The 17,337-nt window shown below is 41.9% G+C and overlaps 1 protein-coding gene across 1 annotated transcript; it reads right to left on the reverse strand.

Moving 5' to 3' along the window:
• Positions 1–358: 358 nt before the first annotated feature.
• On the reverse strand, positions 359–6,710 carry LOC116054801 (angiopoietin-related protein 5-like). The gene is made up of 7 exons (XM_031306544.2): positions 6,577–6,710; positions 6,281–6,355; positions 6,074–6,101; positions 5,851–5,942; positions 5,396–5,513; positions 2,768–2,953; positions 359–705 (listed from the first exon to the last, which is right to left on the reverse strand). The coding sequence occupies exons 2-7, from the start codon at positions 6,347–6,349 to the stop codon at positions 407–409; spliced, it is 792 nt and encodes a 263-aa protein (XP_031162404.1). The 5' UTR covers positions 6,350–6,355; positions 6,577–6,710; the 3' UTR covers positions 359–406.
• Between the last annotated feature and the right edge of the window lie 10,627 nt (positions 6,711–17,337).

The following is a 17,337-nucleotide window of genomic DNA, read 5'->3' on the forward strand; positions in this document are numbered from 1 at the left end:
TGTATTTAGTACTCAGATGTTTTCATAAGGAAACTGGTGTACAAACTACTATACTATATGTGGACTTTCATTCATTAATTCTATCAAAATCCTCAGCAAATGTACACCAAAAATAACACAGTAAAATAATAAGTAAAATAATAAAAGTTTTAAAAATATAGATTTTTATAAACTTCAGATGTTTGGTTGATTAATATAGTAGCCAATTGTAAGAATACATTTAACATGTCTTCCTGGCATAAAGAAATTAGGAGACTATAAAGAAGAAGAATCAATCTAAGGCAGAAACACCCTGGAAGTATTAGTACCACCAGTATCTAAAACAAAAAACAAATTGATTTGCATATTTTTTAAATGGCTAAAATGTAATGCTGTGCTACAACAAAAGCTAGTAATGTGGCTCCTCTCACACAGACTTGATCATCATTCTGGTGGCCTTCAAGGAGTAAGGCGCAGGATTCTTCCAGGTATGCCAGTAGAGGCCTGACGCCCAACCGATGTGGTCACCTGCAGGATGCCAGTCGCCGTTCAGACTGGCAGAGCCACAGCGGCTGTACCACCAACCACCGCCCTTTGAATTGGTACATTTTGTTTCAGCGATGTCACCAAAGATGCACGGGGAGCAGCCGTCATTGTCGCGGTCGGTGGTGCTGAAGCCGTAGCCATTCTGGTCGATGCCCGAATAGGCACCACGGATGGCATCACCTTTGGACAAAATTGGAAACATTTTTAAGGAAGTTTAGAATGTAGAATTCAGCGGGTGTCTTTTAAAATGTAACGTTTGCCGAACAGTGGCCACTGTGATCACAACCACAGGTGGCAGTTTCAAGATGATGGCACCTTTCCTTCATTTTTAAACGAGTCATGAAGTCAGTGAGCCTATTAGGGTGGCGTGTTGTCAGGAAAAGATCTAATTGTGATTATTTTGACTGATGCTGCGATTGCGACATGATTCACGATATTGGAGGGTGATCATTTTTTTTATCAATATTCTCATTTTCGATGAAAAATATTAAAATTACATTTTTTTAAATAATAGTGTGATTTATGCGAGGATCTGTACCAAACAGTACCACAATACTTAATTCAGAATGGTTTGACACATATTTTGCCTTTGACAAAATATGTATCCCCTGGGATTTGAATATTGCACTAGTCCATATTGCGATTTCCATAAAATTGCGATTAATTGTGCAGCCCTAGAGCCTATTCAGTAATGTCAGTTATACAGATATATCTGGCTTAAGTTTGCCAACATTAGCTAACGTTAGCGTTAAAACGTTGAGTGTGGAACGCTGGACACTTTCCACTCTCGCATTTTTGATATGGAGCGGAAGCTACAGGACCACCAACATATTTTCAAACGTGAAAATGGCGGGTGAGGATGCTGCAGCGGTTGCAATTGAAATGGTTAACACCGAACTACTGTATACTAATGTAATTTATACAGTTTTTTTAATCGCTACCAACCATACTGAAGTCAGATAGTGAGAAAACCAGCCGGTATATATTTTTGGCTGGCAGCAGAAGGTGGCGGTAATGCTCCTCTTCACAAATAAAAAGAAGTAATTTCATGCTGGCCGTGTGTAATTTGAGACACTACCCTGTTGAAATTTACACACTATACAAGTGAGTACATAGTGTACACAGTGTACTACATGTGAGTGTATCCAAATTGAGACATGGCAAAAGTAAGGCTGTAGTAAAACCCTGAGTGCAGTACATTAAGGTGTATTTTTCTTACTTATGGAATGGACTTTTCATTTGAAAGAAGAAAACTTTTTTGAAAAGTACTATTGTCTCACTTTAAAGCTACAATGTGTAGCATTTTATTTGTAGATTAACACATCGTTGATCTAGACACATTACAAATGTGTTCATTCCTGAGGAGACGGTCAGCCTCTAGTTAATCCACCCTTATGTATCAAGGCTGGATTTGAAGCTGCTGGATGCTTCACACCAAAATACAGAAAGAGGGCACTGTTTCACAGAAAACAGCTTAGACAGAGTTTGTGCTGAAAGCAGATGGTGGAAGAAGTGAAAGTCAAAGGGAAAATCAGTTTCACTGCGCCTGAAGGAGCAAAGATCTGCAAAGCGAAGCAACAATTTGACGTCTTAATCATAAGCAATAACCAACTTTTAATGTGGACCCCAGGAGAAGTAGTTGCCAAGGTAACAACAATGAACAATACAACTTCCATCATTGTGTTGTGCTAACAGACTTGATGTTGTGGTATATGATTTACTTACACACATGGTGCCATTTGGCTGAGACAAATGGTTAGAGGTCACCTTCTAGAGGAAGTGACTTTGCTGAAGCAAATGGGGACCACTGACTGAGACCCCCATCACCACGTCTCATGTTACACAGGACAGTACTTAACCTCATGTTTGAAGAGAAAATCTTCAGAGTAGCCATATTGACTGAGGAGCTCTCCAGACTTTCCATGGAGTCTGTTAATTGATGCTGTAATCTTTGATGTAATAAACCTTTTATTATCAAGATCAGTGTCGGTGAATACTTCTTCCATACAGCATCACAGCAACGAAACTAAATATACCACAATGTTCTGTTAGAAATGTCTGCAAGCAGCTTTCATCTACATTTATTAAAATGCTAAACTAAAAATAGTGGTCTACTGCAGTCAAAGCAGCATAAATGAAAGGAAAACAAATGGGATAACATTTGTGTGTCCCTAAAAAGCAGAGAGAAAAGAGGGACGGTGAGAAAAAGCTTAAAATCAGCCGTTAGAAAAGCCTGCAGTACCTGCATTTCCTTGGTATTTCCCAACATGGAGTTTAAAAGCTTCTTCTTCATTGCCCAATCTGAAGTGTCTGTACTCGGCGAAAGCGGTGTCACCTTCGTGGTCCCACAGGTCGACCCTCATGGTCCACTTCTTGGTGGTGTTCTTGGTCAGAGAGAAAAGCTTCTGCAGACCGAGCCAGTGGTCCTCTGAGGGAACCAGCAGAGCACAGGCACAGGATTTAGGTATATCTGATTCTTTTTTGCCTTGAGTTACTGAGGGAGTATTGAGTTGTTAGTTTGAGTCATTGTTGCAGGCCTTTAGGTCACCTGCAGAGTCTGGGTCAAGAACTCAGGGACAGCTGAGAGTTTAGGCTTGCTTTTAGCTCACACAATGCTTTCCTCCAAGAGTAGTTGACACCACAGGCTGATTTGCATACCAGGGCTCCAGACTAACTTTTTGCCTTGGTCGCACTGGTGCGCCTAACTTTTTTTTATTTAGGTGCACCAGCACAAAATTCAGGTGCACCCAAATTTTTCCTCGCGTCGCCATTAACGCCACAATTTCAAGGTCACCTTTTTATCACGCTCCATATACATTCATATGTATATTATGTCAATTATTTTAAACAAGAATAAGTAGTTGGTAACTTTTTTTTTTTTTTTAATTTGAAGCACAATTATACTGTATTCAAAGTCTTATAGCGGGTCTCCCCTTGTTGTCAAATGCCCCTCTGATGGCCAACACCTGTAATCTGGCCTTCTCCCCCTTTGGCCTTGGCTAAACCAGCTCGCCACACTCCCTAGCATCAAAATTCTCCAAACTGGGCCCCTCCACACTGATTCTTATCAGATCTTCCACTAGTCCAGGACTAAAAATCATATCTCTGTATTTTTCGGCTGAATGGCAATACACAATATATATATATCTCTATCTCTAATATATATATATTTTTACAAAGTGGGCTAAATGTTCAGTTTTAAGTCAAAGCCACTTTTCACAAGCTCTTTTATTAAAACAGATGTGATTAAAATAAAATGCAAAGACAGGGTTTCCTGCCCAATTTGAAAATATACAGCTGCAACACATGTAAATTATCTGAAATAAATAGCCTGGGATATATTTAAAAAAATATATCTCTGAGAAAGCTCCTTCACTTGTTTTCAACAACAATAACAGACCCGGATGGTCCAGTAGCTCATATAGGGAGAGAGGGGGAGTACGATGGACTGAAGCCTATGCTACTCACAGAGTACAGTCCAGGACGGGTCGAATGCTCTTTGGCGGGTCAGCGGCGTTACATACGTCTTGTGTATGAAATGTCTGTATCGTCCCTGGCTGCGCTGCATTTTTATGAACTATGATAATGTGGCCATGGGTCACATCTCTCGCCCAGGTCCAGCAGGCTCCGTCTCACACGCTATTACTCAACCAACTGAAGTTAGTTCCATTCAATAACGTCTTCTGTGTTTTTCGCCGTGGCGGCCGCAATAACAATACAGGTTTCCCTCTCATACTTAACAATATATAGCTGTGTTAATAACAATTACAACTGTAGACAAATGTCAGCAGTTTGGACCGGTGGCGCTGTGTCTGTCTGCATGTTGCAGGTGGGCCGTGTGTGAGTGATTGGGGGCGGGGCTGCGCGGAGAGTAAGAGGAGAGATCCAAACACAGGCACGGCTTTACAGAAGAAATGGGTCACGTAACGCAACATTAAACCATATCGATATAAACGACATCGCTTCGTTAGTGGAGAGGCAACGGATGCGAGGACGTTAGGTGCACCGGTGCGACCTAGGAAAAATCTTTGTCGCACCCTTACAAATTTTGGTCGCATAATATAATTGGTCGCGCTCTAGAGCCCTGCATACATTTCTGTGTGATAGAAAATGTGCATATTACCCTCAGAGTGTATATTAAGTTAGTTCTAAAGCCGCTTTTTGTCAGCCATTCTCGAGGAGGGCATGTGACAAAAGGGGCTTTTTCCGGCCAATGTCAATAAGGAAAAATAATGTCTTTATTTAATGTAACTGAATCCTCTGTTCTATAGGTATTTAAATGTCTCATATTGTTAAAAGTGAGATTCCCATGTCTTTTTTTGATTATAAGGCTGAGGTGCTATATAAATACTGAGAAAGTATCAAAATGCTCAATCTACAGAGAAATGCACACAGCCCGTATTCAGAAACTGTGCCCTTAAACGAATCGTAAGGACTTCCGCACGGTTGTGATATCACACCTATTTTACATAAAGGTAGAAAGTGTTGCTACAGGGCCATTACAGTGCTGAGACCCAGAGAGAGCAGATGTGGAAGACCTCGAAACGCTAACCAATCAGAGCAGACTAGGCTTTTTTTTGGGGGGAGGCTTAAGGAGGCAAGCGCTAAAACGGAGCGTTTCAGACAGAGGGTGAATACAGGTGTATATATAAACAGACAGTATTAGAAACATTAAAGCATGTAAACATGTTCTAGTAGACTCCCAAAATACAAGTAGGAACCTGAAAATGAGCATAATATCAGACCTTTAACAAAGACCTTTCTGGGATATTTATATTTACTGTGTGTGTAAGGCGTGCCACAGTCATCACAAAGTAGATTTTAGCCGGCACGCATCAACAAACCCAACCAAAACAAAATATTTACTTACGTGTCAAGCTTCCAAAACCGTTGTTATATTCGGCCCATTTCCTGTTGAAGGAAACTGCTCCGCCACTACGCCTCTGAAACACCGTCCAGCCTCCATCTGGCCGCATCTCACAGTACACCTGAGCAGTAAACATGATAAGAGAACCAGCTGGCAGGCTTTTTATACACGCTCCCTAAAGTCTGAGACATGTTCTACAGGGCTTTGGAAAAGACAACATTATGTGTTAGATAAACAAGTGAACTGCATGCTCTATTTTGTTTTTCTTTCCAAAATCTGTCATAGCACTGTTTATTGTTTTCAGTCATGCATATGATTTAAGTCAAAAATGACACAACAGATAAGTACTACATTTTAACAGTCAATAATGGAATAGACGGGCGTAGCAACAGTAACTAAAGGGTTGAGGCTTTGCGACCGGTCAGTTTAAAAGACATGTCAGGTGTCTGTTATTGTACCTTAAATGGGGTGTTGACTCCGTGAGGCTGGATTACATAAACACCACTGGATGCTTGTGGCATGAGAGCCTTTATCTGTGTGCAGTCTGTTCCTGAGGTTAGCACAACAAGAAAAACACATGACCAACATTAAATCTGAATATGTGGTGCCTTGTACCTTCCATAATTTGTACATTACACAACATTGTAAGTGTATTGTAAGCAATAATAACATTGGCTGTACCTTGAGAAGAAAGTACGTTCGGGTGTTTCTAGAAATACAACAAACCGTTTTAAAGTGAGATTTTAAAATGCAGTTTTAAAATGAGACTTAAAAATACAGACATTACAGCCAGAGCTGGAGAAGAGTTTATTTGTTCTAGTCTAAAATATATTAGAGAATAGAGGGGGAAGACATTAGAGAGAGGACAGTTTATGTAATTTTTATTACCTTAGTCTGTTCTGTGCAGCTCAAAAGAAATGCCAAAATAAGCACGCAATACCCAACCAGACTCTTCATTTTGACCTGAGTTTGAAAGTGACATGTCAGCCTTAATAGATATCTTTTAAAACATGTCATAAAGAAATCTTTCAATCAACATGCACAACAGTGTTAATTCATTGAATGATAAATGAAAACCGCAGTTTAAGAAATAAGACATTTCAGCCTTCATTCCCTTTCACAAGACTACGGGTAAAATACCAGTAAGAGCCAATACTAATATAATCATTCTTTCTAGCACTTACCTCTGCGTTGGATGAGCCTTGAATGCCAGCTCAAATTCCACAACAGCCCTTTTTCCCACTAAATAAACTGCCACACCTCCTTAATGATTACGATGAATGTCGTCACTTCCAGTCGTGCAGGAGCAAAGTCTGTACAACACACCCAGTGACCTTTATTTCCCTTATTTAATACTTCATTGCTATGGAAATAAGCCTGTTGTTCAAATGAACCTGATTATGCCCGCTCGGGCGCTTGAGTAAATAAATAAATAAATTAAATATGTGGCAGCCGTTGTGTGCAGTAAACTTTTTCTTTAAACTTTTCTTTTAACAAGCCTGTACTGATGCAATGACCAGTTATAGTTTTAGTGCTCGTAGATCTATGAAGAGGTGCGGATTATTTCAGGTAGAAATGTGCGTAGACATTTAATTATGTGTATTATGAGGTGGTCCGTGAAAATTTTTGATTACAAATAGTGGTCCAAACACACAAAAAGTTTGAAAACGCCTGACTTAGACAACCTAAGTGAAAATACAGTGAGAATACAGAATTCTCTTTTTTTCCCTCTTCATCATCGTGCATGAGCAAACCCAGTGACCTTTATTTCCCCTATTCCTCTGAAGTAACTTCTTCTTTTTTCTTTATTTTTTTTTTTTTTTTACAAAGCATGTCACTCAGCTTTCACAACTGTGACATTTAAACTCTGCTGCACTAAAATATGCCCATCAGTGTTTAAATGCTCATTTCTGACTTTTCCCATTTGGCTACACCTCAAGGCAAACAACATTCTGAGGCTGAGTCAAACAAGAAATACCTGCTGTGTTATTGAAGCCTGGTACAGTGCCAAGTACTCACTTTTCCTCATGCCTGTTTAACAGCATGGGATAGAAAACTGCTTATTTGAAACTTAGCACCTCTTTTGAATTTTTTGCCATGAGTTGCATTGAAATTTTGACATTCGTGGTTCCCAGAGGATGAATCCTACTGACTTTGTTAACTCTGACTCTCGGCCTTGACCAGATGGTAACCCAAGATTTGCGAAAGTCTTGCGTGATAGTTAAGGTTAGTCATAGACCTCGAATGGTTAAGGTTAAGGGTTACCATTTGGACATCATCCTTACTCTTGCGTCAGCAGGAGGTTAACTTTTTTAGTGAAATGTCTTGAATACTAATGGCTGGTTTGCCATGGAACAGATATTCGTGGTGCCCAGAGGATTAATCTCTTTTATGACTTTTGATCCCCTAAAAGTTCATATAGTGCCACCAGCAGGTCAAACTTTTCTCACCCGTCAATGTCCAACATTTTTTCCCCACTAGCCCCCCGAGCCAGTAGATCAGGGTTTTACTGGCCCTTTGTATATTTTTACTGGAAAAAAAAAGGGGGGGGGGGGGGGGGGAACGCTTTTCCAAATTGTTAATTTACTAATCGAATATACATTGTAATGATTCATCCAAACAACACTGGGAAAAAAACTATTCTGCTACAGATATGAGTTCAGTCAATTTAGTTGGATTTGCACTCTAATACTTCATAGTTATTAGGGATGTCCCGATCAGGTTTTTTTGCCCTCAAGTCCGAGTCATTTGATTTTGAGTATCTACCAAGTCCCGATCCGATACTTCTATAATATATAAAAAAAAAAGAATAAAGAAGAGCGAAAAAACAGATCCAGGATGTTCCTTATTTTTTATTTAATTCACCTTATTTTAACTTTCAACAACTCTGTTAACAAACAGAGCACTTCTGTTACATATCTCACAGTTTGCTATGGCAATGTTGTTGTCATCAACTTTATAATACCTCCAGACCGCAGACATACTCGCGCTTTCCGCTTCAAGCTGCTTCCGTGTTCTACTTTGCCGGCATTTAACCAATAGCGTCTCTGCAACAAAGTGATGTCATGCCGCACACGTTGCTGTTTCTGTGTGGAGTTCAAAGGGTCTAACTCTCTCATAACTATAGATGTGTTAAAAAATAATGAGAATATATATACATACAGTGAGGAAAATAAGTATTTGAACACCCTGCTATTTTGCAAGTTCTCCCACTTAGAAATCATGGAGGGATCTGAAATTGTCATCGTAGGTGCATGTCCACTGTGAGACATAATCTAAAAAAAAAAATCCAGAAATCACAATATATGATTTTTTAAACTATTTATTTGTATGATACAGCTGCAAATAAGTATTTGAACACCTGTCTGTCAACTAGAATTCTGACCCTCAAAGACCTGTTAGTCTGCCTTTAAAATGTCCACCTCCACTCCATTTATTATCCTAAATTCGATGCACCTGTTTGAGGTCGTTAGCTGCATAAAGACACCTGTCCACCCCATACAATCAGTAAGAATCCAACTACTAACATGGCCAAGACCAAAGAGCTGTCCAAAGACACTAGAGACAAAATTGTACACCTCCACAAGGCTGGAAAGGGCTACGGGGAAATTGCCAAGCAGCTTGGTGTAAAAAGGTCCACTGTTGGAGCAATCATTAGAAAATGGAAGAAGCTAAACATGACTGTCAGTCTCCCTCGGACTGGGGCTCCATGCAAGATCTCACCTCGTGGGGTCTCAATGATCCTAAGAAAGGTGAGAAATCAGCCCAGAACTACACGGGAGGAGCTGGTCAATGACCTGAAAAGAGCTGGGACCACCGTTTCCAAGGTTACTGTTGGTAATACACTAAGACGTCATGGTTTGAAATCATGCATGGCACGGAAGGTTCCCCTGCTTAAACCAGCACATGTCAAGGCCCGTCTTAAGTTCGCCAATGACCATTTGGATGATCCAGAGGAGTCATGGGAGAAAGTCATGTGGTCAGATGAGACCAAAATAGAACTTTTGGTCATAATTCCACTAACCGTGTTTGGAGGAAGAAGAATGATGAGTACCATCCCAAGAACACCATCCCTACTGTGAAGCATGGGGGTGGTAGCATCATGCTTTGGGGGTGTTTTTCTGCACATGGGACAGGGCGACTGCACTGTATTAAGGAGAGGATGACCGGGGCCATGATTGCGAGATTTTGGGGAACAACCTCCTTCCCTCAGTTAGAGCATTGAAGATGGGTCGAGGCTGGGTCTTCCAACATGACAATGACCCGAAGCACACAGCCAGGATAACCAAGGAGTGGCTCTGTAAGAAGCATATCAAGGTTCTGGCGTGGCCTAGCCAGTCTCCAGACCTAAACCCAATAGAGAATCTTTGGAGGGAGCTCAAACTCTGTGTTTCTCAGCGACAGCCCAGAAACCTGACTGATCTAGAGAAGATCTGTGTGGAGGAGTGGGCCAAAATCCCTCCTGCAGTGTGTGCAAACCTGGTGAAAAACTACAGGAAACGTTTGACCACTGTAATTGCAAACAAAGGCTACTGTACCAAATATTAACATTGATTTTCTCAGGTGTTCAAATACTTATTTGCAGCTGTATCATACAAATAAATAGTTAAAAAATCATACATTGTGATTTCTGGATAGATTATGTCTCTCACAGTGGACATGCACCTACGATGACAATTTCAGACCCCTCCATGATTTCTAAGTGGGAGAACTTGCAAAATAGCAGGGTGTTCAAATACTTATTTTCCTCACTGTATATATCTGAGTTAGGGCTGGACGATTTTGGCTAAAATCATAATCACGATTAATCGAACAAGTTACCTCGATTACGATTATTGAACGATTATTTAAATTTTTTTTTCTTATACTGTAAATATGTTCACGGTTATTTTTTCTAATGAAAGAGTGCATAATCCTATCTTTGTGATTCTAAAATAAGGAAACAACACACAGATAGCAATTAATGCTTATTTATTAAATATTTCAAACAACTGAACTGAAATCTACAACAGTAGATTTTACAATGAAATAAAAACGTCTTATAAAAAAGTAATTTAAGTTTTAATGTAAAAAAAAAAAAAAAAAGTTTCCTAAAAATGTAGAAAATAAATAATAAATGTCCATCATAAGGTTAACGGGAACCTGTGGTTAACTGTCTTTTCGGATTTAAACTGAACAAGCGTGTCCTGTGGCTCGCCGGCCGTCACACACGCACGCACACACACGCACACACAGTCACACACACAAACACACACACACGTCCATAGCGCAGCAGGCAGAGGCGGGGTCTGTTCCGAGTATAATAAAGCCCCGTCTGTGTTGAGCAAAACATTACATGAATTACTACGAGAATGGACGTGCATTTAATATAGGAAAAGTGCACAAGTATTGGCATAATTTGTTGTTGTATGTGACGCTAAGATCTAGTGACGATGCTATAAAGACCGTTGCTGTGCTTGCGTCGCTCCCTTACCCCTCCTACCAGTCCCTATGGCCACTTGGCCAGTGGGAATGCAAACGGGAAAAAAGATTTTGGGGGAGAGTAGTTCCTAGAACTGCTTAGAAGTGTACTTTTCCTCTAAAAAGTACAAGTACAAGTACTATCCGATCGGAAAGCACCTATGGTCGCAGACTCGACGGGGCGGAGTCACGTGACTACACACGCAGCGGCCGTAATATGTTTTAAGGGGAAAGTACATTAATACACAGTGGGTGACCGCGGAAATATTAATAGGATTAAAAGACCGAAATAACCGACTTGGTAAAATTACATCGGTTATAGGCTCTGAATTTCGGTTACGATTATTTTTCAATTAATCATCCAGCCCTAAGCCGAGTCCTGATCGGGAGGTAACTTCCAATTCCGATCAAGTCTGAAACCACGTGATCGGGCCCGATTTCCGATCACGTGATCGGATCTGGACATCCCTAATAGTCATTATACAGTAATGCTTGTTTTAACTTGCGTAGAAAGGCCAGAGTGAGGCTACGGTTTCACTGTGTCAAGGCCATGCTGCCTTCACTCAGTCTTTGTAAAGTTTCAATGTCAATGATTGTCATCATGAATAAATAGTGAATTTTGGTTAAAAAAAAGAGCAGTCATTGATAACTTTTGTGATATGGTTGTGGTATATATGTCATTTTTCTTAAATTATGCAACATAGCTAATTTGCCACATTGTTTTGAAGAGGAGAATACATGCTTATAAGGCAAATATCAGATAGCCTATTTAAAGTAAAATTATTTAATTTTAAGTGTGTTTCCTCTTCGTGTTTATATTGCAGTTACCTGAATATTCCCCAGCTATGTTTACTGGGCTATTTTAAGCCGACAGCATTTGAACGCAGCACTGGGGAAGCTTACTTTGCAGTTAGCTAACGTTAGCTAGTAATTATTAGCGCACCCTGCGGCCCCTCAGCCTGACTCCCAGCCTCTAGGAGACTACTTCGTCGGGAGGAGAGCAAACAGCAGCTGGAACTGGGGTCAAGTTCAATTCAATTTTATTTATAGTATCAAATCATAACAAGAGTTATCTCGAGACACTTTACAGATAGAGTAGGTCTAGACCAAACTCTGTAGTTTACGAAGCCCCAACTATTACAGTGGTTGCCTCAAGAGCAAGCATTAGCAGTAGCTATTGCGACAGTGGCAAGGAAAAACTCCCTTTTTTGTTAGGAAGAAACCTCGGACAGACCCAGACTCTTGGTAGGCGGTGTCTGACGGCACCAGTTGGGGGAGTGGTGAATGGTGGCAATAATAGTCAAAATAAAGATAGTGAAACAGTGATCGCAATGGTAGTAGTTCATGTCATAGTAGGTTACAGCAGGGCGTTACGGGGTGTAGTGTGGCACAGCAGCCTGGGTGGACGCGGTTGGACGCGGCAGGACGCAATCGGACACTGCGGGGAATCGTAGAGCGTAGCAGGGTGTAGTAAGTCCATAGCGTCAGCTGCACCCAGGACCCCGGTGTAGGTGCCACCCAATTCCAAGGCGATGTTCTGGGTGAAGAAGAAGCAAAGGGACTCCGGGGAGAAAACTCCCCAGAGCTAGGTTAGTAACAGGCATTTCTGGGACTAAGATGCACACAAAAGGAGACAAGTGAAAAGAGAGAAGAGGGAGCGGCTCATTGTGTCCTTGGAAGGAGCTTCCCACAGCAGTCTAGAGTTATAATAGCATAACTAAGAGAGGCAGGCTAAAGAGAGGGGCCCTGGACCGGGCTCGTACTCTCCCCTGCCGGAACGGGCTTGTACTTCCTGCCTCCCTCTACTCTACTCTACTATGCTGCAACTCCTCACTCCCTAACTATAAGCTTTATCAAAGATGATTGTTTTCAGTTTATTCTTAAATGTGGCGACGGTGTCAGCCCCCCGAACCCAAGTTGGGAGCTGGTTCCACAGGAGAGGAGCCTGGTAGCTGAAGGCTCTGGCTCCCATTCTACTTTTAGAGACTCTAGGAACCACAAGTAGCTCTGAGTTCTGGGAGCGCAGTGCTCTAGTGGGACAATAAGGTACTGAGCGCTCTTCTATGTATGATGGTGCTTGACCATTTAGTGCTTTGTAGGTCAGGAGAAGGATTTTAAATTCAATCCTGGATTTTACAGGAAGCCAATGCAGAGAAGCTAATACAGGAGAAATGTGATCTCTTTTGTTAGTTCTTGTCAGAACACGTGCTGCAGCATTCTGGATCAGCTGGAGGGTCTTGAGGGACTTATTTGAGCAGCCTGATAGTAAAGAATTACAGTAGTCCAGCCGGGAAGTAACGAATGCATGGACTAGTTTTTCAGCATCGTTTTGCGAGAGGATGTTCCTGATTTTGGCAATGTTACGAAGATGGAAAAAGGCTGTTCTTGAGGTTTTTTTTAAGTGGGCGTTAAAGGATAGATCCTGGTCAAAAATGATTCCTAGATTTCTGACAGTAGTGCTGGAGGCCAGGGCAATACCATCTAGGGTAGCTATATCTTTAGATAATGAAGTTCGGTGGTGCTTGGGTCCCAGCACAATAACTTCCGTTTTGTTTGAGTTTAACATCAGAAAATTGTGGGTCATCCAGGATTTTATATCTTTAATGCACGCTTGAAGTTTAGCTAACTGACCGCTTTCGTCTGGCTTAATTGACAGATATAATTGGGTGTCGTCTGCGTAACAGTGAAAGTTAATTGACTGTTTCCTAATAATATTGCCTAGAGGAAGCATATATAAAGAGAATAGAATTGGTCCAAGCACTGAGCCTTGAGGAACGTCATGGCTAACTTTAGCGTATTTGGATGGTTTATCGTTAATATTAACAAATTGGAATCGCTCAGAAAAATAGGACTTAAACCAGCTTAGTGCGATTCCTTTAATGCCAACTAAATGTTCCAGTCTCTGTAAGAGGATGGTATGGTCAATAGTGTCGAATGCAGCACTAAGATCTAATAAGACAAGTATGGAGACAAGTCCTCTGTCAGCAGCAGTTAGAAGGTCGTTAGTGATTTTCACCAGTGCCGTCTCTGTGCTATGATGCATTCTAAATCCTGACTGAAAGTCTTCAAATAGACTATTTCTATGCAGAAAGTCACACAATTGATTAGCGACTACCTTCTCAAGGATTTTGGAGAGAAACGGGAGGTTAGATATAGGTCTATAGTTGGCTAAGACCTCAGGGTCGAGGGTGGGTTTTTTCAGAATAGGTTTTATCACAGCTACTTTAAAAGACTGCGGTACGTGACCCGTTAATAAGGACATATTGATCGTATCTAGTAATGTGGTATTGACCACGGGTAGTGCTTCTTTAAGTAGCCTCGTTGGAGTGGGGTCTAAGAGACAGGTAGTTGGCTTAGCTGAAGAGACCCTTAACATTAATTGTTGGAGGTCTAAAGGATAAGCCATCTAAATAAGTATCAGGTCTTATCGGTCTCTCTAGCCCTCCTGCGCCCAATGGTGAGCCGTTAGAAGCTGTGGGCAGAAGGTGATGAATTTTTTCTCTAATTGTTATAATTTTATCATTAAAAAAGGTCATGAAGTCATCACTGCTCAGAGCTATAGGAATAGATGGCTCAACAGAGCTATGACTCTTTGTCAGCCTGGCTACAGTGCTGAAAAGAAACCTTGGGTTGTTCTTATTTTCTTCTATTAGTATTGAGTAGTAGTCTGATCTGGCATTTCTGAGGGCCCTCCTATAATTTTTTAGACTATCTTGCCAATCCACACGAGATTCTTCCAGTTTGGTGGAACGCCATTTACTTTCAAGTTTTTGTGAGATTTGTTTTAATTTGCGAGTTTGGGAGTTATACCAAGGTGCTAGTTTCCTTTCCTTCACCATCTTCTTTTTGATAGGAGCAACCAAGTCTAAAGTAGTCCGTAGGCAGGCCGTAGCAGCGTCTACAAAGTTATCAAGTTGGGAGGGACTAAAGTTAACATAACGGTCCTCTGTTATATTAAGGCATGACATTGAGTTAAGTGCTGTTGGAATATCTTCCTTAAATTTAGCTATAGCACTGTCAGATAAGCATCTAGTGTAGAAACTTTTATTTAATTTCGTATAGTCTGGTAGTAGGAATTCGAAAGTTATTAAAAAATGGTCTGATAATAAAGGATTCTGCGGAAATACTATTAAATCGTCAATTTTTATGCCATATTCTAGCACAAGGTCGAGGGTGTGGTTAAAACAGTGCGTGGCCTTATGCACCCTCTGACTGAAACCAATAGAATCTAGCAGTGAATTGAAAGCAGTACTAAGGCTATTGCTGTCAACGTCCACATGGATATTAAAATCACCTACAATAAGTACTTTGTCTGATTGAAGGACTACGCATGATAAAAACTCTGAGAATTCAGATAAAAACTCAGAATATGGACCTGGTGCTCGGTAAACAACGACGAATATAATTGGCTGTACTGTTTTCCATGTTGGGTGTTGAAGATTAAGAACAAGGCTTTCAAACGAGTTATAATTTAGTTTAGGTTTAGGATTAATTAACAGGCTCGAGTCAAATATGGCTGCAACTCCCCCTCCTCGGCCTGAGCCTCGTGGAATTTGGGTATTATTGTGACTGGGAGGAGTGGCTTCGTTTAAACTAACATATTCATCATGGCCCAGCCAGGTTTCGGAGAGGCAGAATAAATCAATGTGGTTATCTTATATCAATTCGTTTACCAATAATGCTTTCGATGACAGAGATCTAATATTTAATAGTCCACATTTGATTTTCCTATTCTGTTCTATCGTTGCAGTGGTTGTTTTAATTCCAATTAGGTTGTTTAGTATAGCACCTCTTTTGTTAGTGTTTTGTTTAAACGGTCTCAGTCGGGGGACAGACACGGTGGTTATGGGATTATGAATGGGTGATTGCTCTGAAGGGAGCACAGAGGGGCGTGTAGCGCTGTATCTCTGATTATTGACTTTGGGAGAGTGTGTCTGGTCAGTGTGCTTGTGGGAGTGTTTACGGGATGTAAACAGTCAATCAGAGGTCTGGGTATGCAGGGCGTGGTGCAAATTTCCACGTAGCATCTGGCTTCCGCGTGTATTGGGATGAATCCCATCCCTGCTGAACAGGGAGCCACGTTCCCAAAACAGATTGAAGTTGTCAATAAAACCTATCCTGTGAATGCTGCATGTGAGCTGGAGCCAGGTGTTAAGGGAGAGTAGTCTACTAAAGAGGCATGATCCGCGACCTAGAGATGGAAGTGGGCCCGAAATAAAAACCGACTTCCCAGTGCTTTTTAAAGCCTCAATGAGAGTGGTAAAGTCTCACCTTGTGCGCTCACACTCCTGAATCCGAGTGGACATGTCGTTATGTCCACAATGGACCACGATGCGTTTGATAGAGGTCGAAAATGAGGGTATCAGGTCCATAACTTTAGCCAGGATGTCTGCAACTTTGACATTATGAAACCGTAGGTCTCTAGTGATGGAGTCCCCAATAATTACTGTGGTTAGGGGGAAGAGCGGACGAGGAGTGGGGGGGTGTGGATAGCCGGTGACGGGAGCAAAACAGTCAGTGTCGGTTTCAGATGGGCAGGGAAAAGAAGAGGAAGATTGCTTACCGTTCGGTTGTGGGGATTGTTTTTGAGGAACGTTGTCATTTGGCCGATCCAGGCAGTGTAGGCCACCGGACCGTCTGACTACCGCATCCCTCAGAAGCCTTCGCCGCGCGGTAGCAATCGTCTTCCGTGACGACGGCTGGTCAGTCTGCTTTGAAGTGGGGCGAGCCCGGTGAGCCGCATTGGCCGCCACCGGCTCCGACAAAGCATTGAAGCGGTTGGAGAGGCTGAGGGCAGGAGGCGATGGAGCCCTACCCGAGGCTCTCTTTCGGCCGCAAACCACCTCAGTCCAGGGTGGCTTGATAACCGGTGTCGAGCAGGACGATGGGCGTGGGCAGGCAGCTGGGTCCCATGGCGCGGTATCCTGGAAGGCCGCCGAGAGAGATGAGATCCGGAGCGACTGATTATGAGCCACGTCCAAGCAGGCGGTTAACAAAGCATCTTTGGTTTTTAAGTCCTCGGAAAGCCGACTAACATCTTCCCTGAGGTCAGCAATTTCTTTGTTTGTATTATTAAACAACGAGGAAATCCTGAGGGGGAGTGGGGACTCGCCAGGTGTAGAGGTTGCCATGAAGCTAGCGTTAGTTTAGCCGGTAGGCCTAGTCTTGATAAATTAGCGTGAGGCTAATACTTACTTACACGTAAAAATGTATCTTTGGTTTTAAAAACACTTTATTAGTATAATAAAAACTAGGCGATAGAGCCGACTGTTAAGTAGGAGGTTGAAGGCAGCTGCCGGCTGCCTCGTCCTCGCCGACTGCTGTCGCTTGTGGATGACGTAGGTACGTACGTAGTTACGTGACGTATAAGTTGCGGCTGCCTGTCCGGTGGAGGGACCGTGACGTACACAAATATTACTAGCTAGCTCCCACCTCCCGGCGAAGGGGGAGAGCGGGCAGCAGCTCCGGTCTGGCTGGGTTTGAGT

The sequence above is a fragment of the Sander lucioperca genome, chromosome 20, assembly GCF_008315115.2.
Source record: "Sander lucioperca isolate FBNREF2018 chromosome 20, SLUC_FBN_1.2, whole genome shotgun sequence".
In the NCBI taxonomy this organism is placed as follows: domain Eukaryota; kingdom Metazoa; phylum Chordata; class Actinopteri; order Perciformes; family Percidae; genus Sander; species Sander lucioperca.

Coding starts and splice junctions, on each gene's coding strand:
- LOC116054801 (XM_031306544.2), bottom strand. CDS start 6,349: ATGAAGAGTCTGGTTGGGTATTGCGTGCTTATTTTGGCATTTCTTTTG. Junction 5,514..5,850: donor GAGTCAACACCCCATTTAAG/GTACAATAACAG, acceptor TTTACTGCTCAG/GTGTACTGTGAGATGCGGCC. Junction 706..2,767: donor GAAATACCAAGGAAATGCAG/GTACTGCAGGCT, acceptor TTTTGTCCAAAG/GTGATGCCATCCGTGGTGCC.